We start from the raw sequence: 23,395 nt of genomic DNA, 5'->3' as shown, positions 1-23,395 counted from the left end.
GTTTTGTGGGAACGCGTCGCAGCGTCCTCCGACGCGGCAGCGTTCGTCCCACTGCTGTTACGACAGAATGGAGAAGGGAATCTGTAATGCCAGCCGTTACTAATTAACCAGGTTTCACCTTTATTTGTGGTCCGAAGAGGGGACCAGAACTATGTGAGCAAATCATACTGACATTCACGCAGACCTCAGTAGCTACTTGGTTGTGTCTCACAACACACACCACCGCTTCCATAATCGTGAAACCATAATTGTCCGCTTAATATATAATCAATTCGACGCATCCCGAACGCAGAACGCTTTTAAATTCGTAATCATATTAATCTAACGTCATCATTTCATAATTTATCACGCGTTTGTATAATTTAATGTTATTACTCGTACAGAAGAGGGATGGAGTGCTCAAGGACTGGGAGAGGGATGAAAAGGAAAAGTTGCAGAGAAGCGGGAGGGTGGATGCGTGAAGGAGTGAAATTAATTACTACTACCAGAACGACCCGCAGAGTACCCGACTGCAGTATTTTGCGTCAGTCATTCACGATTATCATACTGAATGGCGAGACGTAACCAGTTGATTGTTTTACATTTTTCCGCACGCTTTCTAAATGATTTCTCATCTTCTATTACAGTTTCATTTCACCTTCGAACGCAACATAACGTAATATGATTTTATTACCGTGCCACGTTTAGGGAACAGCACCCATGTATGTGGACTTACTGTTCAGTTTGCTCCGTTAACAGCAGCGCTGGGTGACACTGAACCTCAAATCCACGATAAAGGAATGGAAAATTAAATCTTAATGCCCAGTCGAAATCAATGTCAATAGAACCTGAACACTAGCACACATACACTATGTGATCAAAAATGTCCGGACACCCCAAACACATACGTTTTTCATATTAGGTGCATTGTGCTGCCACCTACTGCCAGGCACTTCATATCAGCGACCTCAGTAGTCATTAGACATCGTGAGAGAGCAGAATGGGGAGCTCCGCGGAACTCACGGACTTCGAGCGTGGTCAGCTGATTGGGTGTCACTTGTGTCATACGTCTGTAAGTGAAATTTCCACACTCCCAAACATCCCACTGTTTCTGATGTGATAGTGAAGTGGAAACGTGAAGGGACACGTACAGCACAAAAGCGTACAGGCCGACCTCGTCTGTTGACTGACAGAGACCGCCGACAGTTGAAGAGGGTCGTAGCAGACATCTATCTAGACCATCACACAGGAATTCCAAACTGCACCAGGATCCACTGCAAGTACTATAACAGTTAGGTGGGAGGTGAGAAAACTTGGATTTCATGGTCGAGCGGCTGCTCATAAGCCACCATCACGCCGGTAAATGCCAAACCACGCCTCGCTTGGTGAAAGGAGCCTAAACATTGGACGATTGAACAGTGGAGAAAGGTTGCGTGGAGTGACAAATCATGGAACATAATGTGGCAATCCGATGGCTGGGTGAGCCTATGGCGGATGCGCGTTGAACGTCATCTGCCAGCGTGTGCAGAGCCAGCAGTAAAATTCGGAGGCGGTGGTGTTATTGTGTGGTTGTTTTTTGCATGCACCCCTTGTTGTTTTGCGTGGCACTATCACAGCACATGCCTACACTGATGTTTTAATAACCTTCTTGCTTCCCACTGTTGAAGAGCTATTCGGGGATGGCAATTGCATCTTTCAACACGATTGAGCACCTGTTCATAATGCACGGCCTATGGGGGAGTGGTTACACGACAATAACATCCCTGTAATGCACTGGCGTGCATAGAGTCCTGACCTGAATCCTATAGAAAACCTTCCGGATGTTTTGGGACGCCGACTTTGTGCCAGGCCTCACCGACCGACATCGATACCTGTCCTCACTGCAGTCCTTCGTGAAGACTGGGCTGCCATTCACCAAAAATCCTTCAAGCATCTGGTTGAACGTATGCCTGCGAGAGTGGGAGCTATCATCAAGGCTAAGGTTGGAACAACACCTTACCGAATTCCAGCATTGCCGTTGGAGGGCGCCACGAACTTGTAGGTCATTCTCAGCCAGTTATCCGGATACTTTTGATCACATAGTGTAGAAAAGCTTGGAAAATGAAATCAACTCTTGTCGATGAAACCATCGCGGAAGTCACCTGAAGCGATTTGTGGAAACAACCGGAAACCTCCATCAAATGGCGAGATGATGTCTGGCCCTTACTCCTACCAAATACAACTTCAGTGTCGTCATCATCGTGCCACCTCGTCATCTCGTTCGATAATATCTGTTCCAACCCAACAAATTTCGTTGCCTATAAAATGTATACAGCTTCACGTAAATGCCAGCTGCCTCTTAAATATAGAATCTGAATGAACAAAATATCATTGAGTATCTAACAACAACTATATATCCTGCACTGAGGGGCAAATTATTTATAATGAATACTGACAGCAAGCGAGTTGCGGAAACTGTAATTTACAAATATTTAGTTATATATTCTCTACTAGTAACCCTAGCTGCGTATGGCGTAGATAAATTAACTTTCGGGCTACTGTAAGTTTCGGGTTTAACGTAACTCTGCTAAATTATCTCTTTACTTTCATTCTGTTCAGTTTGAAACAATAGCTCACAAGACAGGGTTCCCATTTTAGATATCCTTTCTGCCAAAGAGAGTTTATATAGATGAAGTATGATAATATAGAGCAGAAGTGAACTACCTTAGTTTTTTTATGAATGGATACAGAGTATCAGCAAATGATTCATATTGTTTTCGTAACTCCAGGTAATTGCTTCTAGTGTAAGAGAGAGAGTCGGATGGTATTGGTAGCTGGGAGGTCAAGAAAGTTGTTCAACTGCTTAATAGGCAAGACTTTTCATTCTTGTCGCACAAAGCGTACGAGAATTGTGTTGTAACTGTTGAGAACAGCTGACTATAACAGGTGCGTGTGTGTGTGTGTGTGTGTGTGTGTGTGTGTGTGTGTGTGAGTGTACTGTTGTGTCATGTTTGTGTTGTATGATGATATAAGAAAAGAAGGTAGAAAATGAGACCAGGTGGCGTTACATAACTTATTATTGTCGCACAATGGGGAACACATGCTCTCACTCTACGAGAGAATGATGGGAGATTTACAATTTGATGAAGGATATTGGCGCGTTGTCTAGTGATCATGAAGTTAACATCACCACATCTCATTCCACTCTCGGCAAAATACTGGACGTGAAATTTTCTTCCAACACTAGAAGTCCAACCATCTAGCCTGCTTCCGAGACGAACGCCACCGCTTAGGTGTGCGTTAGCTGTCTTCGCTACGGAGGTGGGTATTGCTTGTCCTTTTTACGGAGAAACATATTTTACTCTTCTGTAGAACTTTTTAACGCTATTATACCTTTTTCTTATAAATTAAATTTTCTTTTCATTTTATTGTTACCTCGTTTCCTTACATTCAGTATAAAAGAAAAATGTAGTAACCAGGATGTTTGTAGGTATTTAATGACTTTCTGTACTTGCTATATATGGTTGCTGAGAACTGAAGCGAAAGTAAATCTAATAATATAAGCAGGATGACGTCGATTTCGTGAAGTGTAATACATGCAGCTCATTGCACCTCCTGGACACTCATTTTCTGTCCACCTCCTGATGCACAATGTGGGTGATAAGCAACTAACATTTTTCCTATCATCATTGTTGACACAACACTTTCTAATGAGTACTGAACTTGCGACTTAGCACTCAAAGGGCTCCTTGCGAGGCTTGTGCCAGTCGTCCTCATCTCATAACCGATGGCGATATTCAGTTGTGAGGTACGGAGTATTATTTAATTGCCAAATAAAGGCAAGGGTTAAACACCAAATATGGGAGCTGTAACAAGTCATGAATAAAACTGACATAAAACACTAATCGCATTAAAAATGGTAGATAATCCATTTACAGATATGGACCAAAATAAAAGACACCAAATAATATAAAAATTGTGCGTAATAGTGCTGAGAGGTATAAATGCTTAAAAGAGCCGAAGTGAAAACAAAAGACGTAAATGTTAACTGGTGGTACAAATTTTAAACCGAAATAAACTTGACGTAAAAGAGATCAGGCAGAGTACGGAAGAATACAGGTAGTACATACAGCGGTTCCTATACGGTAGGAATTCGCTGATATTGGGACTAAGTATGCTCCTCCTTCCAATGGACTGTGTATATTTACGAAGGCAGTTCAAAAAATAACCTACACTTTACTACGGCAGGTCAAGTAACTCTTACTGAATGCTACACGACGCGTCAAAGTGACACAAATATATGACACTGTTTTTCGACATAGTTACCAAATCTCTGACAACAGCGTACGGGACGTTGTACCCATTGTTCAATACCTCGCCGATAGAAATCCACTGCCTGGTCACGCAACGTTTCGAGAGCCTCTGATTGCACGTCCTCGTCGTTGGAGAATCTCTTGCCGATGGAAATCGCATGGTGTCAGATCTGGACCGTATGGCGGATCAGCATCACCAACGTCTTTGTGGATTTGATCAAATTGTCGACATAATTTCCCTAGAACTGGAAACAACATTGCATTTGTTCCATATACCGCTAGAATTTCACCGTGCAACTTAGACATTTTGCTCACAAGAATCGTACTGTTCGCGTTCTTCAGCTCTTTAGTTCGTTTCCAGTTGTCACGCCAATCCATTCCCACAATGTGATGCCCCTGTCATCCGCACCGCAGCAAAACACTGCGTGCAGGAAACCTGGAAGATGGTCTCTCTTCTGAATCTGGGCTGCTTTTGTTCCGCAATGATCTTAGCGCGGGACGACGTGTGTAATGTACATTCTGAAGTCTGCAGGTATGTATATGATCAGCTGCTTCACTTTGAACTTCTAACATACTCTTTTCGTTCAGCAAACTTCCATGGTGATATTGTTACGGTCTGCGTAAATGATTCCCAATACCTTGAAAACGTACGAAACAGTGCTGAATCATCGCTGTACGGCATAACAATTCACAATGCAACACATTTTTTTCTGAGAGCAGGTTGGTTTTATTCAGCATTCCAATACAGTATATTGTTGCCCATCGTTCTGGCTACAAGACCTTTTTTTTTTAAACATAATCTCCGTTCTATGCGCCAGCCTTACACCACCTTTCTGTAACGGCTTGTACGTGCGCATGATATCACACTACTGGTCGACGGCTGAGCCAACGTCTTGCTACATTAATAACTTCCCCATCATCCGCGTACTGCTTCCCGCGGGGTGCATCCTTCATTGGGCCAGATACATGGAAGTCGGAGAGTGCGAGATCCAAGTTGTATGGTAGATGACTGAGTCCAATGAAGTTTTTTTGAGGTCCTCTCGGGTGCGTAGACTTGTGTGAGGCGTCATGTTGTCATCGAGAAGGCGAAGTTTGTCCGCGTTTTTGTGACGACGAACACGCTGAAGTCGTTTCTTCAATTTCCTGAGGGTAGCGTAGTACACTTCACAGTTGATTGTTGCACCATGCGGGAGGACGTCAAATAGAGTAAGCCCTTCAGCATCCTAAAAGATCGTCGCCATGAATTTTCCGGCTGAAGGCGCGGCTTTGAACTGTTTCTTCAGTGGAGAGCCGCACTGTAGATTGCCGTTTTGATTCCGGTTCGAGTTGACGAACCCATGTTTCTTCGCCTGTGATGATGTTCGACCAAAAGTCTGTCACGATCATCCTCTTTATGTTCTTCTATTAGGCGGCGAGGAACCCAGCGGGTAGATACCTTTGAGTAACCTAACTGGTGGACAAGCATGTTGGCACTAACAATAGAGACGTCCAGTCGTGCAACGAGGTTTTTGATTGTGACGCGTCGATATTCTCTAGTGACAATGTCCCAACATTCCAACATAGCTGGAGTGACGGTTGTGTGACGCCGGCTTGCACTCGGGAGATGGGACAGGTTTGCGCGACCTTGTTACGATGGTGACAGACGCCTTGCTCAACGACTCTCGGTGTTTTCGTTCACTGTCAGCCCTCCGTAGACATTCTGCAAGCGCCTATGGAGATTTGCGGTGCTCTGGTTTTGCGCGAAAGAAAACTCAGTGACACCTCCATCACGGACACCAGTTTGTAAGCTCCGCCACATGTCGTAACTTCATGAAACAATAGGGGCTGAAGCGTGAACATTCCACAATGTTCCACAAAAAAATGTGCATTTTTGCAAGCGAAACTGGTCAAAGAAAACAAAAAGTGTTGCATTACTTATTGAACGCCCATCGTACTTGTAAAATTGTTTCTTCTAATCTTTTGCTCCTCTTTGTGGTTTTATCGATGCTTATCATTGGGTAAGTATATCTAGACGTATGTTTCGCGTCTGAAGAAGGGTGATCCAGGGTCGTAAATTTGGTTTTGCGACATACTACAATTATTTTTTGTGAAGCTTTTTCTTTTGATTATTTCCGTCATTTAGGGTAATAGTTTTTTTCGAAGAGCACATCTTCTGTTACAAAAACATTTCTATGTAAAAAAATGTACCTTAACTCCACATTCGCGGTCTACATCACGCGTTTCTCAACAAGAATTGCTTAAAATTGGCCAAAAAGACAAAGAGATCTTGAATGGATTTTACTGTACAACGATGTTGTTTAAACCCGACCCCAACAAGCAAAGAACATTTTATATATAACTAACACTTTTGATAACTGAGATTATAAATGTGCCACACTGAAGAGCCAAAGAAACTGGTACACCTGCCTAACATCGTGTAGGACCCCCGCGAGCACGCAGAAGTGCCGCAACACGACGTGGTATGGACTCGACTAATGTCTGAAGTACTGCTGGAGGCAACTTACACCATGAATCCTGCGGGTTGTCCATAAATCAGTAAGAATACAGGGGGTGGAGGTCTTTCCTGAACAGCACGTTGCAAGGCATCCCGAGTATGCTCAACAATGTTGCATTGTCCTGCTGGAATTGCTCAAGTCCGTCAGAATGCACAGTGGACATGACTGGATGCAGGTTATCACACAAGATGCTTAGGTACGTGTCGCCTGTCAGTGTCGTTTCTAGACGTATCAGGGGTCCAATGTCACTTCAACTGCACACGCCCCACACCATTACAGAGCCTCCACCAGCTTTAACAGTCCCTTGCTGACATACAGGATCCATGGATTCATGAGGTTGTATCCATACCAGTACACGTCCATCTGCTCGATACGATTTCAAACGAGACGTGTCTGACCAGGCAACATGTTTCCAGCCATCAACAGTCCAGCTTCGGTGTTGACGTGCCCTTGTGTGGCGTAAAGCTTTGTGTTGTGCAGTCATCAAGGGCATACGAGTGGGCCTTCGGCTCCGATAGCCCACGTCGATGATGTTTCGTTGAATGGTGCGCACTCTGACACTGCACAGTGAGGTATATGGATGCTGTGGCCAAGCCTCTACCACGCCGTAGCGGAGAAGCGAGGCAACTGTACCCCAATTGAAGCAGCTGATCGCCGCCATTTGCAGGGATGAATCCTAGTACTGGGGCTGTGATTTGAAGTATATGAGACGCAACAAGAGCAAATTGAAGCACAAATTAAACGCATGTTTGTTTAAAAAAATACTGAGTATTCGGGCCTTTTTAAAAAGTATACTTAAATGAATGAAGTTTCCTAATTTCCGAAATACGTCTACATAGATGCGCGAAATTTAAGAATGTAAGGCTCTTAAAAGAGCGAGTTTACATCGAGTTATTTGCATTAGATAATTACATGAAACTTTTAAAGTAGCAGACAGTACGATTATAATTTAATTCCCGTAATTTTCCTGTCAAGTCCTGTTTGCTTTTAGCCGACTACTGTGTAGATTTTGCACGCTTACTTTTGTTTAGCACAGTATTGTCTACACTCGAAGTTTGGTATGATTAATTGTAATAATCCATAACACTTTAAATAACGTAGGAATTTCATTCGCACATTAGTTTTTAACACTGATAGCACCTCTTAAAGTGGTTGAGTTTGCAACATTTGGTCAAATGTTTGATCATTTACAAAGTATAATCACCACCAACACATGTTAAGTTTCTAAACGCAATTATTCGACCTCCCTCTGCTTCATACTTAATTTATATTTGATTAAAAATCTAATTACCTATCATGTTCTTGGCTTTGGGTTTGGAGGTTTCCTTGCCTTGGTAACCTGGAAATGGAACGTTCAAAATTATACACACTGACAATATTTCCACACTAATTAACCTAGGCCTATATTGCACTATTTCCAGGATACTATACCTTTTTCAAATGAGTTGGAACTCCATTCACTGTCGGTATAGCATCGTTCTTCAGTTGACGTCTATTTACATAATTTTCCATGTAACAATTCTCTTCAAAATGAAGAGATGCTGTCGGTTGGAAGTTCTCTCTCCGAGTAGCAACTATCCATTTCAGATTTAGAAAATCATTTGTAAGGGAAAACCTAAACAAAAACAAACGCTCATGATGTATTATTTCTCCATGAAAATACTATATACAAGTAATAGAAAGTAACAAACAACCAGAAATGACTGACCTGTGAAATGTAACATTGTTTCCGTCTTCGGCTTTGCTTCCATTCTTACTGTTACAATTAAAAGCAGCAACGAACGAACCATGCTTACGCACTGTTTCCCTGCAAATGGCGGCTTCTGTCACGTTCATTGTGGGGACGCGACAGTAGCGCCAATGCGCGCTCTAGTTTTTATTTAGTAAGTCTATGGTGTTGCAGGACGGCTGGCGCCCGGTGGCTGGCAGCACGGAGCAGCCGCGCTACAGCACGCAGGCCGTGGGCCACCCCGTGCTCGACAAGCTGAGGGCGCACCTCGAGGACGCCGAGCGCAGCAAGGTGGCCACCACGCCCACGCCCAGCGTGCTCGCCTCCTTCAGGTACGTCCGCCCTACTCCCGCTCTCGTCATAACGTACAGTCTCAGGTCAAGAGCACCCGGATGCCTCATGGTAACACGTTAGCGTAGGACGGATGGACAGTGGGGACACTTCTGGGGAATTCAACAGAGCAGAGTGGGGTGTTCACAGTTCTGCCATCAGCGCAAGAGAGGGATTGCGGTCCTCCGAGGTACAACCAAGTGAACTCCTTGCCATTTCATACAGATATGACACGTCTTCCGAAGTACTGTTTCTCCTTATATAGACTGAAAAATCGGTTTGATTATGATGTTTGGACGGAAATTGTAGTTATTCAGCAATAAAAATGATTCCTGTATTATTTTTTTGGTACACTCCCCATAGATTTATTTAAGTTATGAATCCTGTAATTCCAATCTATTCCCAAAGCTACGTTCGCCTGCGTAGCTGAGTGGTAACCTGTTTGCCTACCACGGAGCGGGCCTGGGTTCGATTCCCGGCCAGACTGGAGATTTTCTCCGCTCGTAGACAAGGTTTTGTGTTGTCTTCATCATACATTCATCATCACCGCGACCCATGTCATCCAATAGGACGTCACCTAAAATAAGACTTGCAACCTGGAGAGTGAACTCTCCCGGATGGGACGTCCAGGCCATCAATGCCACACGATCATTTCATTTTTCCAAAAGCTACACATGCAAAAATATAAACAAAAAATGCAGTATCCCTATAGGAAACGAATACGGAATCTCTGCTCTTGAACCAGATGTCTTCATCACTTTTTCGCTTCACTTTTTTCATTATTGTTCTCTGCTTTCGGTCCGGGTGGCCGTCTCATGACACCCAGTCAAGTTCATCTTTGAATCTCTCACTCAGGTTTCTTTATTTTGATTTATTTACTTATTTATCGTTTCAGAAGCCAGCCAGCTCTCTGCCCGAACGCACTGAACTGCCGTGCCGGCTGTCACTCGGCTAGTGCCGCTTTCGCTGAAGCATGTCTATCATGATGTGTATAAGCGACAGTCGTAAAAGTTTCTTTTCTTGATTTTTCGGAAAATACGCGTTTTCCGACAGCATACATGAGATGAAAAACACTCTATCGACGCAGTTAATTTTGAATCGATTTAGTGTCATGAACTTTAAAGAGTGGTTTTCTCAAAATCTGGGAGCTAGGTCCTTAGGTTTTGTTCAAATGTGTGTGAAATCTTATGGGAGTTAACTGCTGAGGTCATCAGTCCCTATGCTTACACACTACTTAACGAAATTATCCTAAGGACAAACACACACACACACACACCCATGCCCGAGGGAGGACTCGAACCTCCGCCCGGACCCAGCCGCACAGTCCATGAGTGAAGCGCTTTAGACCGCTCAGCTAATCCCGCGCGGCCCTGAGGTTTTGTTCATACACAAACGACCTGTCGAAAATGAACCAAATAGGTAGGCCGCGTCTGACGTCCTTCCCTTATAAGCCATCCGGACACAGTGGTCAGCGCAAACTTCTCGGGTAACGAGGATAACGGGCGGGGGCATTAGGTCAGTAGCTTGTGGATAAATCGAGAATTTGGGTCTCATGGGAGACGTCCTAGGATAGTTCGTGCAATTGCACTGACCACTGTGACCGGAGGCTGCAGTTGACAGTGCGTCTGCTTAGCGAGCAGGAGGCCCGCGCTCGAAACCCTTTTAACTTTCCCCATTGATCTGTATCGACGCCCACTAACAGCTAGATGTCGTCAATTCTTTTGTGTCTCGATTCGTAATGGCTGCGGGATAGAGAAATACTTTATTAACATTCTTCATCCTTCTTATTCGTGACTACACTTTTCTTTCTCAACATAACCACCCTGGCGACAATCACATTTCTTCCAGCAAGAGTCCAGTTTCTTAATACCGTCATTGTAGAATGTCTGACTTTGTTGATGAAGCCGTAACCTCACATCCTCCTGCATAGCTTCATCACTATCGAAGTGAAGTCCTCGAAGGCGTTCTTTAGGTTCTGGGAAGAGAAAAAAATCGGAGGGTCGAAGCCGGGACTGTATGGAGGAAGATCGACGACAGTAAACCCAAGGCATCGGATTGTTGCAGATTTGGCAGCGCTCGTTTGTGGTCTGACATTGTCATGCTGAAGGAAAGGGTGCTCGATGTATGAACGAAAGTTCCTGGAGTTAGAATCTCGATTACAGCACGCTGTTTCTCACTCACCGACATAGTTACGTCACACGCCGCCTTGTTAGATGTTACGGTTCGGAGGCCTCTAGCAGCAGAGGGTTGCAGCTTGCGTCACCGAAGTGGCAAAGTCGACAGAGTAATATCGTTAACATGTAATATCTGAACCAATTTTGAGAGCTCGGGCAGCTAGCCGCGCGGTCTAACACGTTCTCTCCCATGTGTCGACCTTCATTCTTGATTACAGCTATGTCAGCTCGAACCTCTCCGCCACACGTCCACCAAAGGCGAAAGATTTTTATACCAACCTTCTGCGGGCTGTTCACCATAACGTGGTGGAAAACAAGTACCCTACGGTTCACTGGCCAAGAGTGTGGAAAACGATACACCACCACTTTCTGTCATCCAGGGTGCGTTCGAAGTGGTATCAGATCGCCAACAAAAAATATGCCACACGCCAGCGACTTCACACTATTGGACTGGCAGACTCCCCTTATTGCCCAGATTGTCACCTTTTGGACACCGATGAACATCGTTTTACTTGCACATCATCGTCCGGAGTTTGGCGACTAACACAGAAGATATTGGCTTGATACCTCCGGGTCACACCTGATATGATTGACCCGCAGACCCTACTCTGTCCCGATGAAACTTACTTTCCGGCTGCAAAATATCATGCGCTTACATGGTTCAAAGGACTTACCGTCGCCTACATCTTTAGCGACCGAGAGAAAGAGCAGCTTGATTACTGGTGGTTCCTACAAAATGCTCACAATGCCCTCGAAAGCACACCGAAATACCGTACGCTCTTCGCAAATTATTTACGCAGCGCTTTCGTTAACCCCCCACTCAGCGGGGAAGGGGGGGGGGGGTGCCAGGCTGTGGTTAATGTGCTGTGCCGCATCACACTAACGGCTCAACGTTCTGCCTTGTCAGCCATGACCAAAGGAAGAGACAAGCTGCTGCAAGGATACTGTTTTCCTTGAGGCACTAGCGAAGCAGAATGCCTCCGTTGCAGATGCCCTTCAAAGGCGCTATTGGAGATTTCAGATAACGATGGCGAGGCTCCAAGTGGAACCAGTTACATTACTGAAGAACCTTTTAGTTAGAATTACATCAGTGGTTTATATTTTTATTTTTTGTTTACTCTTTTATGCCACCTTTGTTGTTGTAACACTTACTTGTAACACTTAGTTACTAGAATTCTCATTTGTACACGCTCCCTAAATGTAATCATATGACAAGTGGCGGTGGCACTTAGGTTTTTTATTTTTTTATTTATTTTTTTAGTTCCATTTTCCTAAGGGGCTTTTTAAGGGAAAAAAGTGGTCCAAAAAGGGGGTAGCGTCTAAATAAAATAAAAAAAAAACAAAAAAAGGAAAAAAGAAAAAAATAAAAAATAAAAAAGGGGTAGCGTGTAAAAAAAGGGTAGCGTCTTAAAAAAAGAAAAAAGTGGTTAGGACATTGCGTAAAAAAATAAAAAAAACATAAAACAAAAACACAGAAAAAAGAAAAAATAACAAAAAAACACGCTGCTTCCCGAGCGGCAAGGCGTGCCGGTACCCAGCACGAATCCGCCCGGCGGATTAGCGTCGAGGTCCGGTGTGCCGGCCAGCCTGTGGATGGTTTTTAAGGCGGATTTCCTAGCTGCCTCGGCGATTGCGGGCTGGTTCCCCTTACTCCGCCTCAGTTGCATTATGTTGGCGATTGCTGCGCAAACAGTGTCTCGACGTACGCGTACACCACAATTATTCTACCATGCAAACATTTGGAGTTACACTCGTCTGGTATGAGACGTTCCCAGGGGTGTCCACTGGGTGCCGTACAACACAATAACCCTGGGTTCGGTGCGAAGCGGCGGTGGGTTGGGTGGACTGCTGTGGCCTGTTCTGGGATTGTGAACCACTGAGGGCTACGGCGGGACGAAGCCTCTCCGTTGTTTCTAGGTCCTCTGTTTAATACACAATACACAATATTGAGAACAGAAAAAAAAATCGGAGGCATTACTTTGCAGCACGCCCTCGTATCTGTGACCGCATGCGCAATGGCATGGTCGGAGAGTTTGAAAGGACGGAGTGAGTGCTGTAGCTTCAGTTAGTTAGTTAATATTCCATAGGATATCTGAACGATTCTTTTATCGAAATAATGGGGAACGAGTCATTTTCTGTTCTCGTGTTGTAGGCATGTACATCACTGTTTGTCTCAAATTGTGATGGATTATTTACGATGGATTTCACTAGCGATAATATGTATTGTGATGGCACAGTTAAAAAGCGTAACTCTTTGAAGAGATATCTATATGACATCCACGGGTAGACATAACGTATTATTTATGCTGCTCGCTTCTGTGTAATCGATATTTTCTTACAGCTACCCCAGAAAATAATTCTGCAAGACATTATTGAGTGTATATGTGAAAAATATGTCAGGAGTTCGATACGTTTATTACCAAAATCATCAATTATAAGCTGAACTTAATTGTTTGAGAAGCTCAGTAATTTGTTTCTTCCAGTTCAAAGTTTCAACTGTATGTACACCCAAAAATTTAGGGTATTCTACTGCTCATGTGCTACATTTGTCTCTGGTTATTGTACAGAATTGAATATAGTACGTTCTTTTTTTAAAAAAAAGAAAGAAAAAAAAACCAGGAGGAGTCGATTTCCAGAGAACCATTTAATAATTCTCTGGAAAATACTATTAACTAACTCTTGTGTTGCTTTCTCACTAATGGGATTTGTGGGACTCCCTTTGTGATTTCTCCGCAATTATTACCTTTCTACGTTTCCGACATTACCAGAATTATTCAGCACAGCCTTTTGTATTCTGTTTGTCAAGTATGATTCAAACCGTGTGTAGCAGTCTTTGGGCTTACTCTGAAGATAGCCGAACTGTATACGACAGAATTTATGCGACTGCACGCTCGAAATTTAATGGAGCAATCGTAGATATGTCTGTTAAAATGTACTGGGGCCTAACTATCTTCTTATTCCGTTCCATTACGAGTGTCGTGGTGGTGTGTGTGTTGCAGTGCGGTGGGCCCGCGGCGCGACCAGAACGCGGGCTTCTCGGGCCGCCTGGTGCCGCCCCCGCGCGACCAGCCGCCCCCCGCCGCCTTCCCCGAGGACAGCCGCGACCTGTCAGCGGCGCAGCAGACGCACCCCGGGCCCTACTACCTGCACTCGCTGCTGCCGCCCCCGCGCGCCTCCGACTTCCTGCTCGAGGGGCCGGGCGCGGGCTCCGCCTCCTCCTACGTCAGCTTCCCGCCCTTCTCCAGCGACGCGTACTTTGGCGGCAGCAAGCAGCAAGCGACGCAGCAGCTCCACTTCTTCCCGCAGCAGCCGCAGGCCCAACCCCAGACACAGACACAGCAGGACGCCTTCGGCAGTCTGCCTCAGCGACACACGTATTACCAGCAGCAGCCGCAACAGTACCAGCAACAGCAACCACAGCAGCAGCCGGACTACGTGCTGTCGACACAGCACCGTCAGCACCCGGCCGCCGTCTCGTCGCAGTACACCAGCCACCAGGCGATTGCCGCCGCCTCACCAGGTGCGTCTCAAATAGGGGGCGGACAAATATATGGAATCACCACAGACACAGTACATTACAATGCCTAATAAGGCGCAGGAAAACCTTTGCATTCAAAACAGCTTCCAGTTGTCACATGATGGATAAATACAGGTCTTGTATGGTTTACAAGAGACTCTTATAGGCTACCATTCTTCCTGAAAAATAATGGCAAGTTCAGGTAACGATGATGGATTAGCGATCACGCTCCCTTCTCTCCAAAGTAGACAGCAAAGACTCAACAATATTGGAATCTGCTCACTCTGGTGGCCAGAGGAGCTGCTGACAAAAACCAACCTTGGACGATGTGAACTATGTGAAATGGGGCCCTGTCTTCTTGGAACACAGCGTCATCGTTGCAGAACAAACGTTGTACCATACGATGGACCTGGTCAGCCAAAATGACCACAAAATCCTTGGCATTAATGCGATATAGCAGAGTACCTATGGAACAATCCGATGAGACCGATGACCTCGCTGTTTTGTATCTTCCCCCCAGACAACCCCAACAACCCCAACCTATGGAACCCATAGTATACCATGATAAGGCTGCTCAAATCATCACCGAAGATCGTCATTTTTCATTCGTGGGACTTAAACTCGACCAGAAGTTGTAAACCGCTTGAAACAACTTATCTGACCGAATGAGCCGGCCGCGGTGGCCGTGCGGTTCTAGGCGCTCCAGTCCGGAGCCGCGCTGCTGCCACGGTTGCAGGTTCGAATCCTGCCTCGGGCATGGGTGTGTGTGATGTCCTTAGGTTAGTTATGTTTAAGTAGTTCTAAATTCTAGGGGACTTATGACCACAGCAGTTGAGTCCCATAATGCTCAGAGCCATTTAAACCATTTAACCGAATGACTTTCTTCCATGGCCCACAGTCCACGTTTTATGGCTTCGGGACGACGTTTTCCTGTCCACTATCGAGTGGTTTTGTAACTTTAGGTCGCGCTGCAATTCCCTGTTTCTGTGATTCCCTTCATGTTGTTTTAGTGCTGTCAGGGTTCGCAGGTGTGACATTCAGTTCTGCAGTGAGTTTTGTAGCTGTCGTTCCCTTCGTATTTCATCGTCATACTCTTCAGTGACTGCCTGTCAGGATAACTCAACACACAATTTGGTTCACGTTACGAATGATGTTTTCCCGATTTCCCTGCATTCGATATGAATCTTCGGTATGGTGCGTCTTGAAACACGGAAAGCTTGGGCTACCTTGGTTATGTATGCACCCACGATAGAGCACCAACAACTTACCCGCCTTCGAATTCACGCAGCTGCGACGTAGTACACTCACAACTACACAGAAAACTTTTGAATACAATTAACACTGTTCATTGTATCAGCTAGACTCAGTAAAAAAAAAAAAAAAAAAAAAAAAAAAAAAAAAAAAAAAAAAAAAAAAAAAAAAAAAAAAAAAACGAAAAATGACGCTGCTTCCGTCAGCCATCAGACAGCTTCGACAACCGACGCTAATATAAGGATTTAATACACTGCTGACCATTAAAACAGCAAAATCACGAAGTCGGCAAGCAGTAAACGTCCTAATCATGTGAAATACCACATGCTTGGATATGCAAATTCAGCGCAACTGCGCGAAGTATACTGCACAATAGAATTAGACGATCAATTTTCTCGAAATTAATTTCCACCCATTGCGACGCTTACGTTTGAAATTTCGTTCAAACGTGCACACAACCTTCCTCTCCGATGGTGGAAACGTGTGGCGCCCGGCGCCGTTATCCTCGGACTCCGCGACGCTTCATACAGTAAGGCCTCGGCACACACGAAAAAAAGGTCAGAGCTCAGAAGTTCATGTGAAGTGAAAGGTGAATAATGACGTCACACTGGCACCAAATTTCACCAAAATTCTGCCCAACGCCATTGTGAACGTTTCCCTTCGGAAGGTCGGTACAACCCCGCTTACCGACATTTTACCCCACTTTTGGCCCCTCTTCGATGGAGGCTAGAACTACGACTCACAGCGTTGAAATCACGTGATTTTCTTATGAGTGGCCGGGGAAAACGTTACAGTCACACCGTCACTCAGAATCAGCTCGAAAACGCTCAGGAGGTGGCATAAAGGACATCAATGAAACCATTCCCTTTCCTAGGACGATGATTCCCGTACATCTTACCGTCCACGACAGTTCGCAGTGTTATGAGCAGCAGGAAAACGCTTTGCATTCGTTTCGAGTCATTCAGGCCAAACCCGGTTCGGCGTCCCATTTGGTATACAGCAGGATTACCACTGGTACGCATATCCCGTAGTTCAGACAGCAGGCGTTACATTTTTAACGTTTTCAGGCCAAGTGGATTTTTCAATTTTCGAGGTCTCCATGATATTACATTTCAACACGATAACGCAAGCCCGCATGTTGCTCGTTCTGTCCTGATCCACAATACCTCTGGTCGTGCGTTGCCGACAGACTGTTATGTCACTGCCCGCCACTCAGAGCAGGTGCTGATCTCTGGCGTACAGTTGAAGCAGCGTGGAATGACGTACCTGTATCTACCATCGAAACCCAGTTCTACTCGACGGGTAGCCGTTATGGAGCCTTTCTTTCTGCTATAATTGTCAACTACACTATGTGATCAAAAGTATCCGGACTCCCACAAAAACATACATTTTTCATATTAGGTGCAATGTGCTGCCACCTACTGCCAGTTACCCCATATCAGCGACCTCAGTAGTCATTAGACATCGTGAGAGAGCAGAATGGAGCGTTCCGCGGAACTCACGGACTTGGAACGTGGCCAGGTGTTGGGTGTCACTTGTGTCACACGTCTGTACGCGACATTTCCACACTCCTAAACATCCCTACGTCCACTGTTTCCGATGTGATAGTGGAGGGACACGTACAGCACAAAAGCGTACAGGCCGACCTCGTCTGTTGATTGACAGAGACTGCCGACAGTTGAAGAGGGTCGTAATATGTAATAGGCAGACATCTACCCAGACCATCACACAGGAATTCCAAACTACATCAGGATCCACTGCAAGTAACGTGACAGTTAGGCGGGAGGTGAGAAAACTTGGATTTCATGATCGAGCGGCTGCTCATAAGCAACACATCACGCCGGTAAATGCCAAACGACGCCTCGTTTGGTGTCAGGAGTGTAAACATTGGACGATTGAACGGTGGAAAAAGGTTGTGTGGAGTGGGAATCACAGTAAACAGCGTGGTGATTCGATGGCAGGCTGAGAGTATGGCGAATGCTCGGTGAACGTCATCTGCCAGAGTGTGTAGCGCCAACAGTAAAATTCGGAGGCGGTGGTATTATCGTGTGGTCGTTTTTTTCTTGGAAGGGGCTAGCACCCCTTGTTGTTTTGCATGGTATTATCACAGGACAGACCTACATTGATATTTTAAGCACCTTCTTGCTTCTCGTTGTTGAGCAATGTGGGGATAGCGATTGCATCTTTCAACACAATCGAGAGCCTTTTCATAATGCACGGCCTGTGGCGGAGTGGTTACACGACAATAACATCCCTGTAATGGACTGGCCTGCACAGAGTCCTGACCTGAATTCTATAGAACGCCTCTGGGATGTTTTGGAAAGCCGACTTTGTACCAGACCTCACCGATCGACATCGATATGTCTCCCTAGTGGAGCCCTTCGTGAAGAATGGGCTGCCATTACCCAAGAAACCTTGCTTGTTGAACGTATGCAAGCGAGAGTGGAAATTGTCATCAAGGCTAAGGGTGGGCCAACACCATATTGAATTCCAGCATTACCGATGGAGGGTGCCACGAACTTACAAGTCATTTTCAGCCAGGTGTTGGGATACTTTTGATCACATAGTGTATATGTATTCCCCCAAATCACATAAAAGTTAATCAAGCATTCTTCCAAGAATTAAGAGCCTAGACAATACATAAAATTTCATTATTTGCTATCACGCCTGATGATGCAATTTTAATCATCACCAATAGATTTACCGAATAATGTTGAATTTGCGGAAAGAACATACCAGTAACCAACTCAGTCTAACGAATATGTCATGCTAGTGGAATATACCTGCCAGACCGAGACTCGAAACAGGACCCTCAGGTTTTTGTGAGCAGTCACTTCAGTCATTAGGCATTTCCACACAGGTGCTACTCTTCTAGTCTTTCTTTCACACACCGAAAGTATAGGGCCTTCGACGTGATGACGTGCGCTAGCACCGTTCTACGCCATTGCGGTAAGCGAAGATCAGTTTTCCCATTTCTAGCTTCTCATAGTACATGTACTACCAGAACGAATAAATGAAAATGAAAAGTAAGCAAATAAATAATTACCTCGTTTGTCACTGCCAAAACTGGAAAAATTTGGAAAATTCTGATAAGATCCTATGGAACCTAACTGCTGAGGTCATCGGTCCCTAAGCTTTCACACTACATAATCTGACTTAAACTAACTAACGCTAAGGACAACACACACACACCTATGTCCAAGAAAGGACTCGAACCTCCGAAGGGGGGGGGGGGGGCGGCGGAGCCTCGCGAACCGTGACAAGGCGCCTGAGACCACGCGGCTACTCCGGGCGGAGTCAAAACTGGGTTCAATCCTGATGTGACTACACGGTAGCAGACGACACTTGAGCATGTACACTATCTGATCAAAATTGTCCGCACACCCATATGTAATGCGGAATTGACCACTAGATGTCAAAACAGGCGGACCTGACAGTATATAAAGCGGCGGGAAATACTATATTGTCAGTAAAGATGTAGTACCAGCAGAATGAGCTGGTCAGGAGAGTTCGAAAGTGGACTTTGAAAAATGTCATATTATCGCCTTGAGCTGCTGGTAAAATGCTTTATTCGCACAACGAACATAGTAACGAAATGATAACAGATACAAATGTGAACCATTTACGATATGGATTCCGTAATGAGTTACTTTTATTTTCAGTGTATAATTAATGGTTTTATCATCTGACGACAATGATTTTACATTTAGCCTAACATGAGCCTGTGAATACTTTTATGTGAGTACGTGACAATTCATTGCGTCTGGGTTGTTGTTAACATTTACATTTGCTAACACTTTCGTGACAATTTACGCTTATAACGATACTTACGTATTATTTTATTTGGTATATAAGAACTTGATGAGTGTCAGACAAGTGAAACTGGTTATGTAATTAAAGTATTTTACCAGCAGCTCAAGGTGGTAGTGCGACATGTTTCAAATACGTAAGAGGAGTGGGATATCACCTTCTAAAAATATAGTGAACGAGACACTGAATTTCACCTCAGTAGCAAATCCATCAGGAACATTTTAGTCCTTCTAGAGCTGCCCCAATGGACTGTCGGTGATGCGATTGTGGATTGCGAGTACGAAGGAAGAACCACAGCTGAACCAAGGCCAGGCAGACCTCATGTTCTGACGGAGAGGACCCATCGAAGATTGCGGAGGGCTGTTGTAAAATGTCGCATGAAATCGTCGGAAGGATTCACACGTGTGATACAGAGCACTGCCAACAGTCTAACTAGCACAATGGTTGTTTGAAGAGAGTTAAAAAGAATGGGATACAATGGTCGAACAGCTGTTCATAACCCAGATATACATGTCTATATATGTATATATGTGTATATACATAGTCACTGCTAAGCAACCGTTACCGTGGTCATGCCAATATTCAAGAAAGGTAGTAAGAATAATCTACTAAATTACAGACCCATATCAATAACGTCGATACGCAGCAGGATTTTGGAACATATATTGTGTTCGAACTTTATGAATAAACCTCGAAGAGATCGGTTCGTTGACACACAGTCAAGCCGCGCGGGATTAGCCGAGCGGTCTTAGGCGCTGCAGTCATATACTGTACGGCTGGTCCAGCCGGAGGTTCGAGTCCTCCCTTGGGCATGGGTGTGTGTGTGTTTATCTTTAGGATAATTTAGGTTAAGTAATGTGTAAGTTTAGGACCTTAGCAGTTAAGTCCCATAAGATTTCACACACATTTGACACACAGTCAACACGCATTTAGAAAACATCGTTCTCGTGAAATACAACTAGCTCTCACATGAAGTATTGAGTGCTACTGACAAGGGATTTAAAATTGATTTCGTATTCTTGGATTTCCATAAGGCTTTTCCATACAAGCGGCTTATAGTGAAATTGCTTGCTTATGGAATATTGTCTCAGTTATGCGACTGTATTCGTGATTTCCCGTCAGAGAGGTCACAGTTCGTAGCAATTGACGAAAAGTCATTGAATAAAACATATGTGATTTCTGGCGTTCCCCAAGACAGTGTTATAGGCCCTCTGTTGTTCCTTACTTATATAAACGATTTAGGAGACAATCTGAGCAGCTGTCTTAGGTTGTTTGGAGATAATGCTGTCGTTCATCGACTAGTAAAGTCATCAGAAGATCAAAACAAACTTCAAAACGATGTAGAAAAGACATCTGTATGGTGTGAAAATTGGCAATTGACAATAAATAACGAAAATTGTAAGGTCATGCACATGAATACTAAAAGGAATCCGTTAAACTTTGGTTACATGTTAAATCATCAAATCTAAAGGTCGTAAATTCAACTAAATATCTAGGAATTACAATTAGGAATAATTTAAATTCTAAGGAACGAATAGAAAATGTTGTGGCTGTACGCTTGTCCGCCCTCTTTTAGAATACTGCTGCGCGGTGTGGAATCGTTAGAAGATGGGATTGACGGAGTACATCGAAAAAGTTCAGAGAAGGGCAGCACGTTTTGTATTATCGCGAAATATTTTATTCAAAATAATCTCCATTGCTGTTTATACATTTCTCCCACCTCTCTGACAGGCTATAGCGTGCCCCAGTGATGCAAATACACACATCAACAAAAGTTTTGCATCACCCCGGTTCTCAGAACTCCTGAAGATAGAAGTTGAGTGTGGCCATTGTATCACAGACACAGTCTCTTTTACTGTTCACAGATGTCACTAAACCCGCCCAAAGATGTAAACAACCATGCATGAGCAGCGCCTATTAGATGGAGGGGGTACGACAACTCATCAGTTCCAGTCATTCCACCAGGAAGGAGGTACACGGTTCATGCTGTCTGTAGTTCAACCATGCCTAGACGGTCAATACCACGATTAGATCGCGTCCACATTGTTACTTTGTGCCAAGAAGGGCGCTCAACAGGGAAATGTCCAGGCGTCTCGGAATGAACCAAAGCGATGTTGTTCGAACATTGAGGAGATACAGAGAGACAGGAACTGTCGTTGACAGGCCGGCCAAGGGCTACTACTGCAGTGGATGACCGCTGCCTACGGATTGTGGCTCGGAGGAACCCTGACAGCAACCCCACCATGCTGAATAATACTTTTCGTGCAGCAAAAGGACGTCGTGTTACGACTCAAACTGTGCGCAATAGGCTGCATGATGCGCAACTTCACTCCTAACGTCCATGGCGCGGTCCATCTTTGCAACCGCGACACCATGCAGCTCGGTACAGATAGGACCAAGTCGAATGGATCACTCAGAATTGGCATCACGTTCTCTTCACCGATAAGTGTCGCTTATGCCTTCAACCAGACAATCGTCAGAAACGTGTTAGGAGGAACCCGCCTTAGACACACTGTCCAGTAAGTGCAGCAAGGTGGAGGTTCCCTGCTGTTTTGGAGTGGCATTATGTGGGGCCGACGTACGCCACTGATGGTCATGGAGGGCGTCGTGACGGCTGTACGATACGCGAATGCCATCCTTCGACCGACAGTGCAACCATATCGGCATCATATTGGCGAGGTATTCGTCTTCATGGACGACATTTCGCGCCCCCATCGTGCACATCGTGCGAATGACTTCCTTCAGGATAGATTGAAAAGGACTGTTTATGGACGACGTGACCCACCAACCACTCTGAGGGATCTACGCCGAATCGCCGTTGAGGAGTGGGACGATCTGGACTGACAGTGCCTTGATGAACTTGTGGATAGTATGCCCCGACGAATACAGGTATGCATCAATGCAAGAGGACGTGCTGCTGGGTATTAGAGGTACCGGTATGTACAGCAGACTGAACCACCACCTCTCAAGGTCTCGCTTTATGGTGTACAACATGTAATATGTGGTTTTCATGAGCAATAAAAAGGGCCGAAATGATGTTTATGTTGATCTCTGTTCCAATTTTCTGTACAGGTTCCGGAACTCTCGGAACCGAGGTGATGCAAAACTTTTTTTGATGTGTGTAGATGATAATCCTAAGGTGCCAAGTCTGGAGAATAAGCCGCATGCCCTAGTATTTCCCAACTGAACGCCTCGATCGATTCCCTGACCCGTTTTGCTGTGTGTGACGGGCCTTTATCATGGAGCAATATTACTTTGTGTTGCCTACTTCCATATTCTTGTCGCTTCTCACTTAATGCTCGATTTAAATCGCTCATTTGCTGTTGGTAGCGATAGGTGTTAACAGCATCAACAGGTTTTAGCAGCTCACAATAGATGACACCCTTCTGATCCCACCAAATACAATGCTTATCTTCTTTCCAAAGAGATTTGGTCTTGCAGAGAATGTCGATGGTTTAGATGGATTCATCCATGGTTTACGACGCTTAGGATTCTCAAAATATATCCAGTTTTCATCACCTGTCACTATTCAATGGAGAAACGATTTTCTTTTGTATCTGGCGAGCAGCATTTCACGAATGGTCTTTCGAGTTGCTTGCCGCCTTTTATTCAGTTCATGCGGAACCCATTTTCCCACTTCCTGCACCTTTCCCGTAGCTTTCAACTGTAGAGAAACGGCTTTCTGCATCACATTCAGTTGTTCCGTGAGTTCCTGTTGAGTCTCAGTGTCATCTTCATCCAATAAGGCCTGCAACTCGCTGTCTTCGAACTTTTTCGATGGTTTCCCGCGATCGTCGTTTCTCACGTCCAAATCACCA

General features: G+C 44.8%; 1 protein-coding gene across 1 annotated transcript in view; it reads left to right on the top strand.

The window, feature by feature from the left end:
* LOC124795846 (mucin-5AC-like) overlaps positions 1–23,395 on the top strand; it is a 111,491-nt gene that overhangs the window by 64,077 nt on the left and 24,019 nt on the right. Inside the window, exons 3-4 of the mRNA XM_047259928.1 lie at positions 8,670–8,827; positions 13,999–14,519. Coding sequence (XP_047115884.1) covers positions 8,670–8,827; positions 13,999–14,519 — 679 coding nt within the window. The remainder of the gene's footprint in view (positions 1–8,669; positions 8,828–13,998; positions 14,520–23,395) is intronic.

The sequence above is a fragment of the Schistocerca piceifrons genome, chromosome 4 (assembly GCF_021461385.2).
Source record: "Schistocerca piceifrons isolate TAMUIC-IGC-003096 chromosome 4, iqSchPice1.1, whole genome shotgun sequence".
In the NCBI taxonomy this organism is placed as follows: domain Eukaryota; kingdom Metazoa; phylum Arthropoda; class Insecta; order Orthoptera; family Acrididae; genus Schistocerca; species Schistocerca piceifrons.
This window is presented reverse-complemented; position numbering and strand designations above follow the sequence as displayed.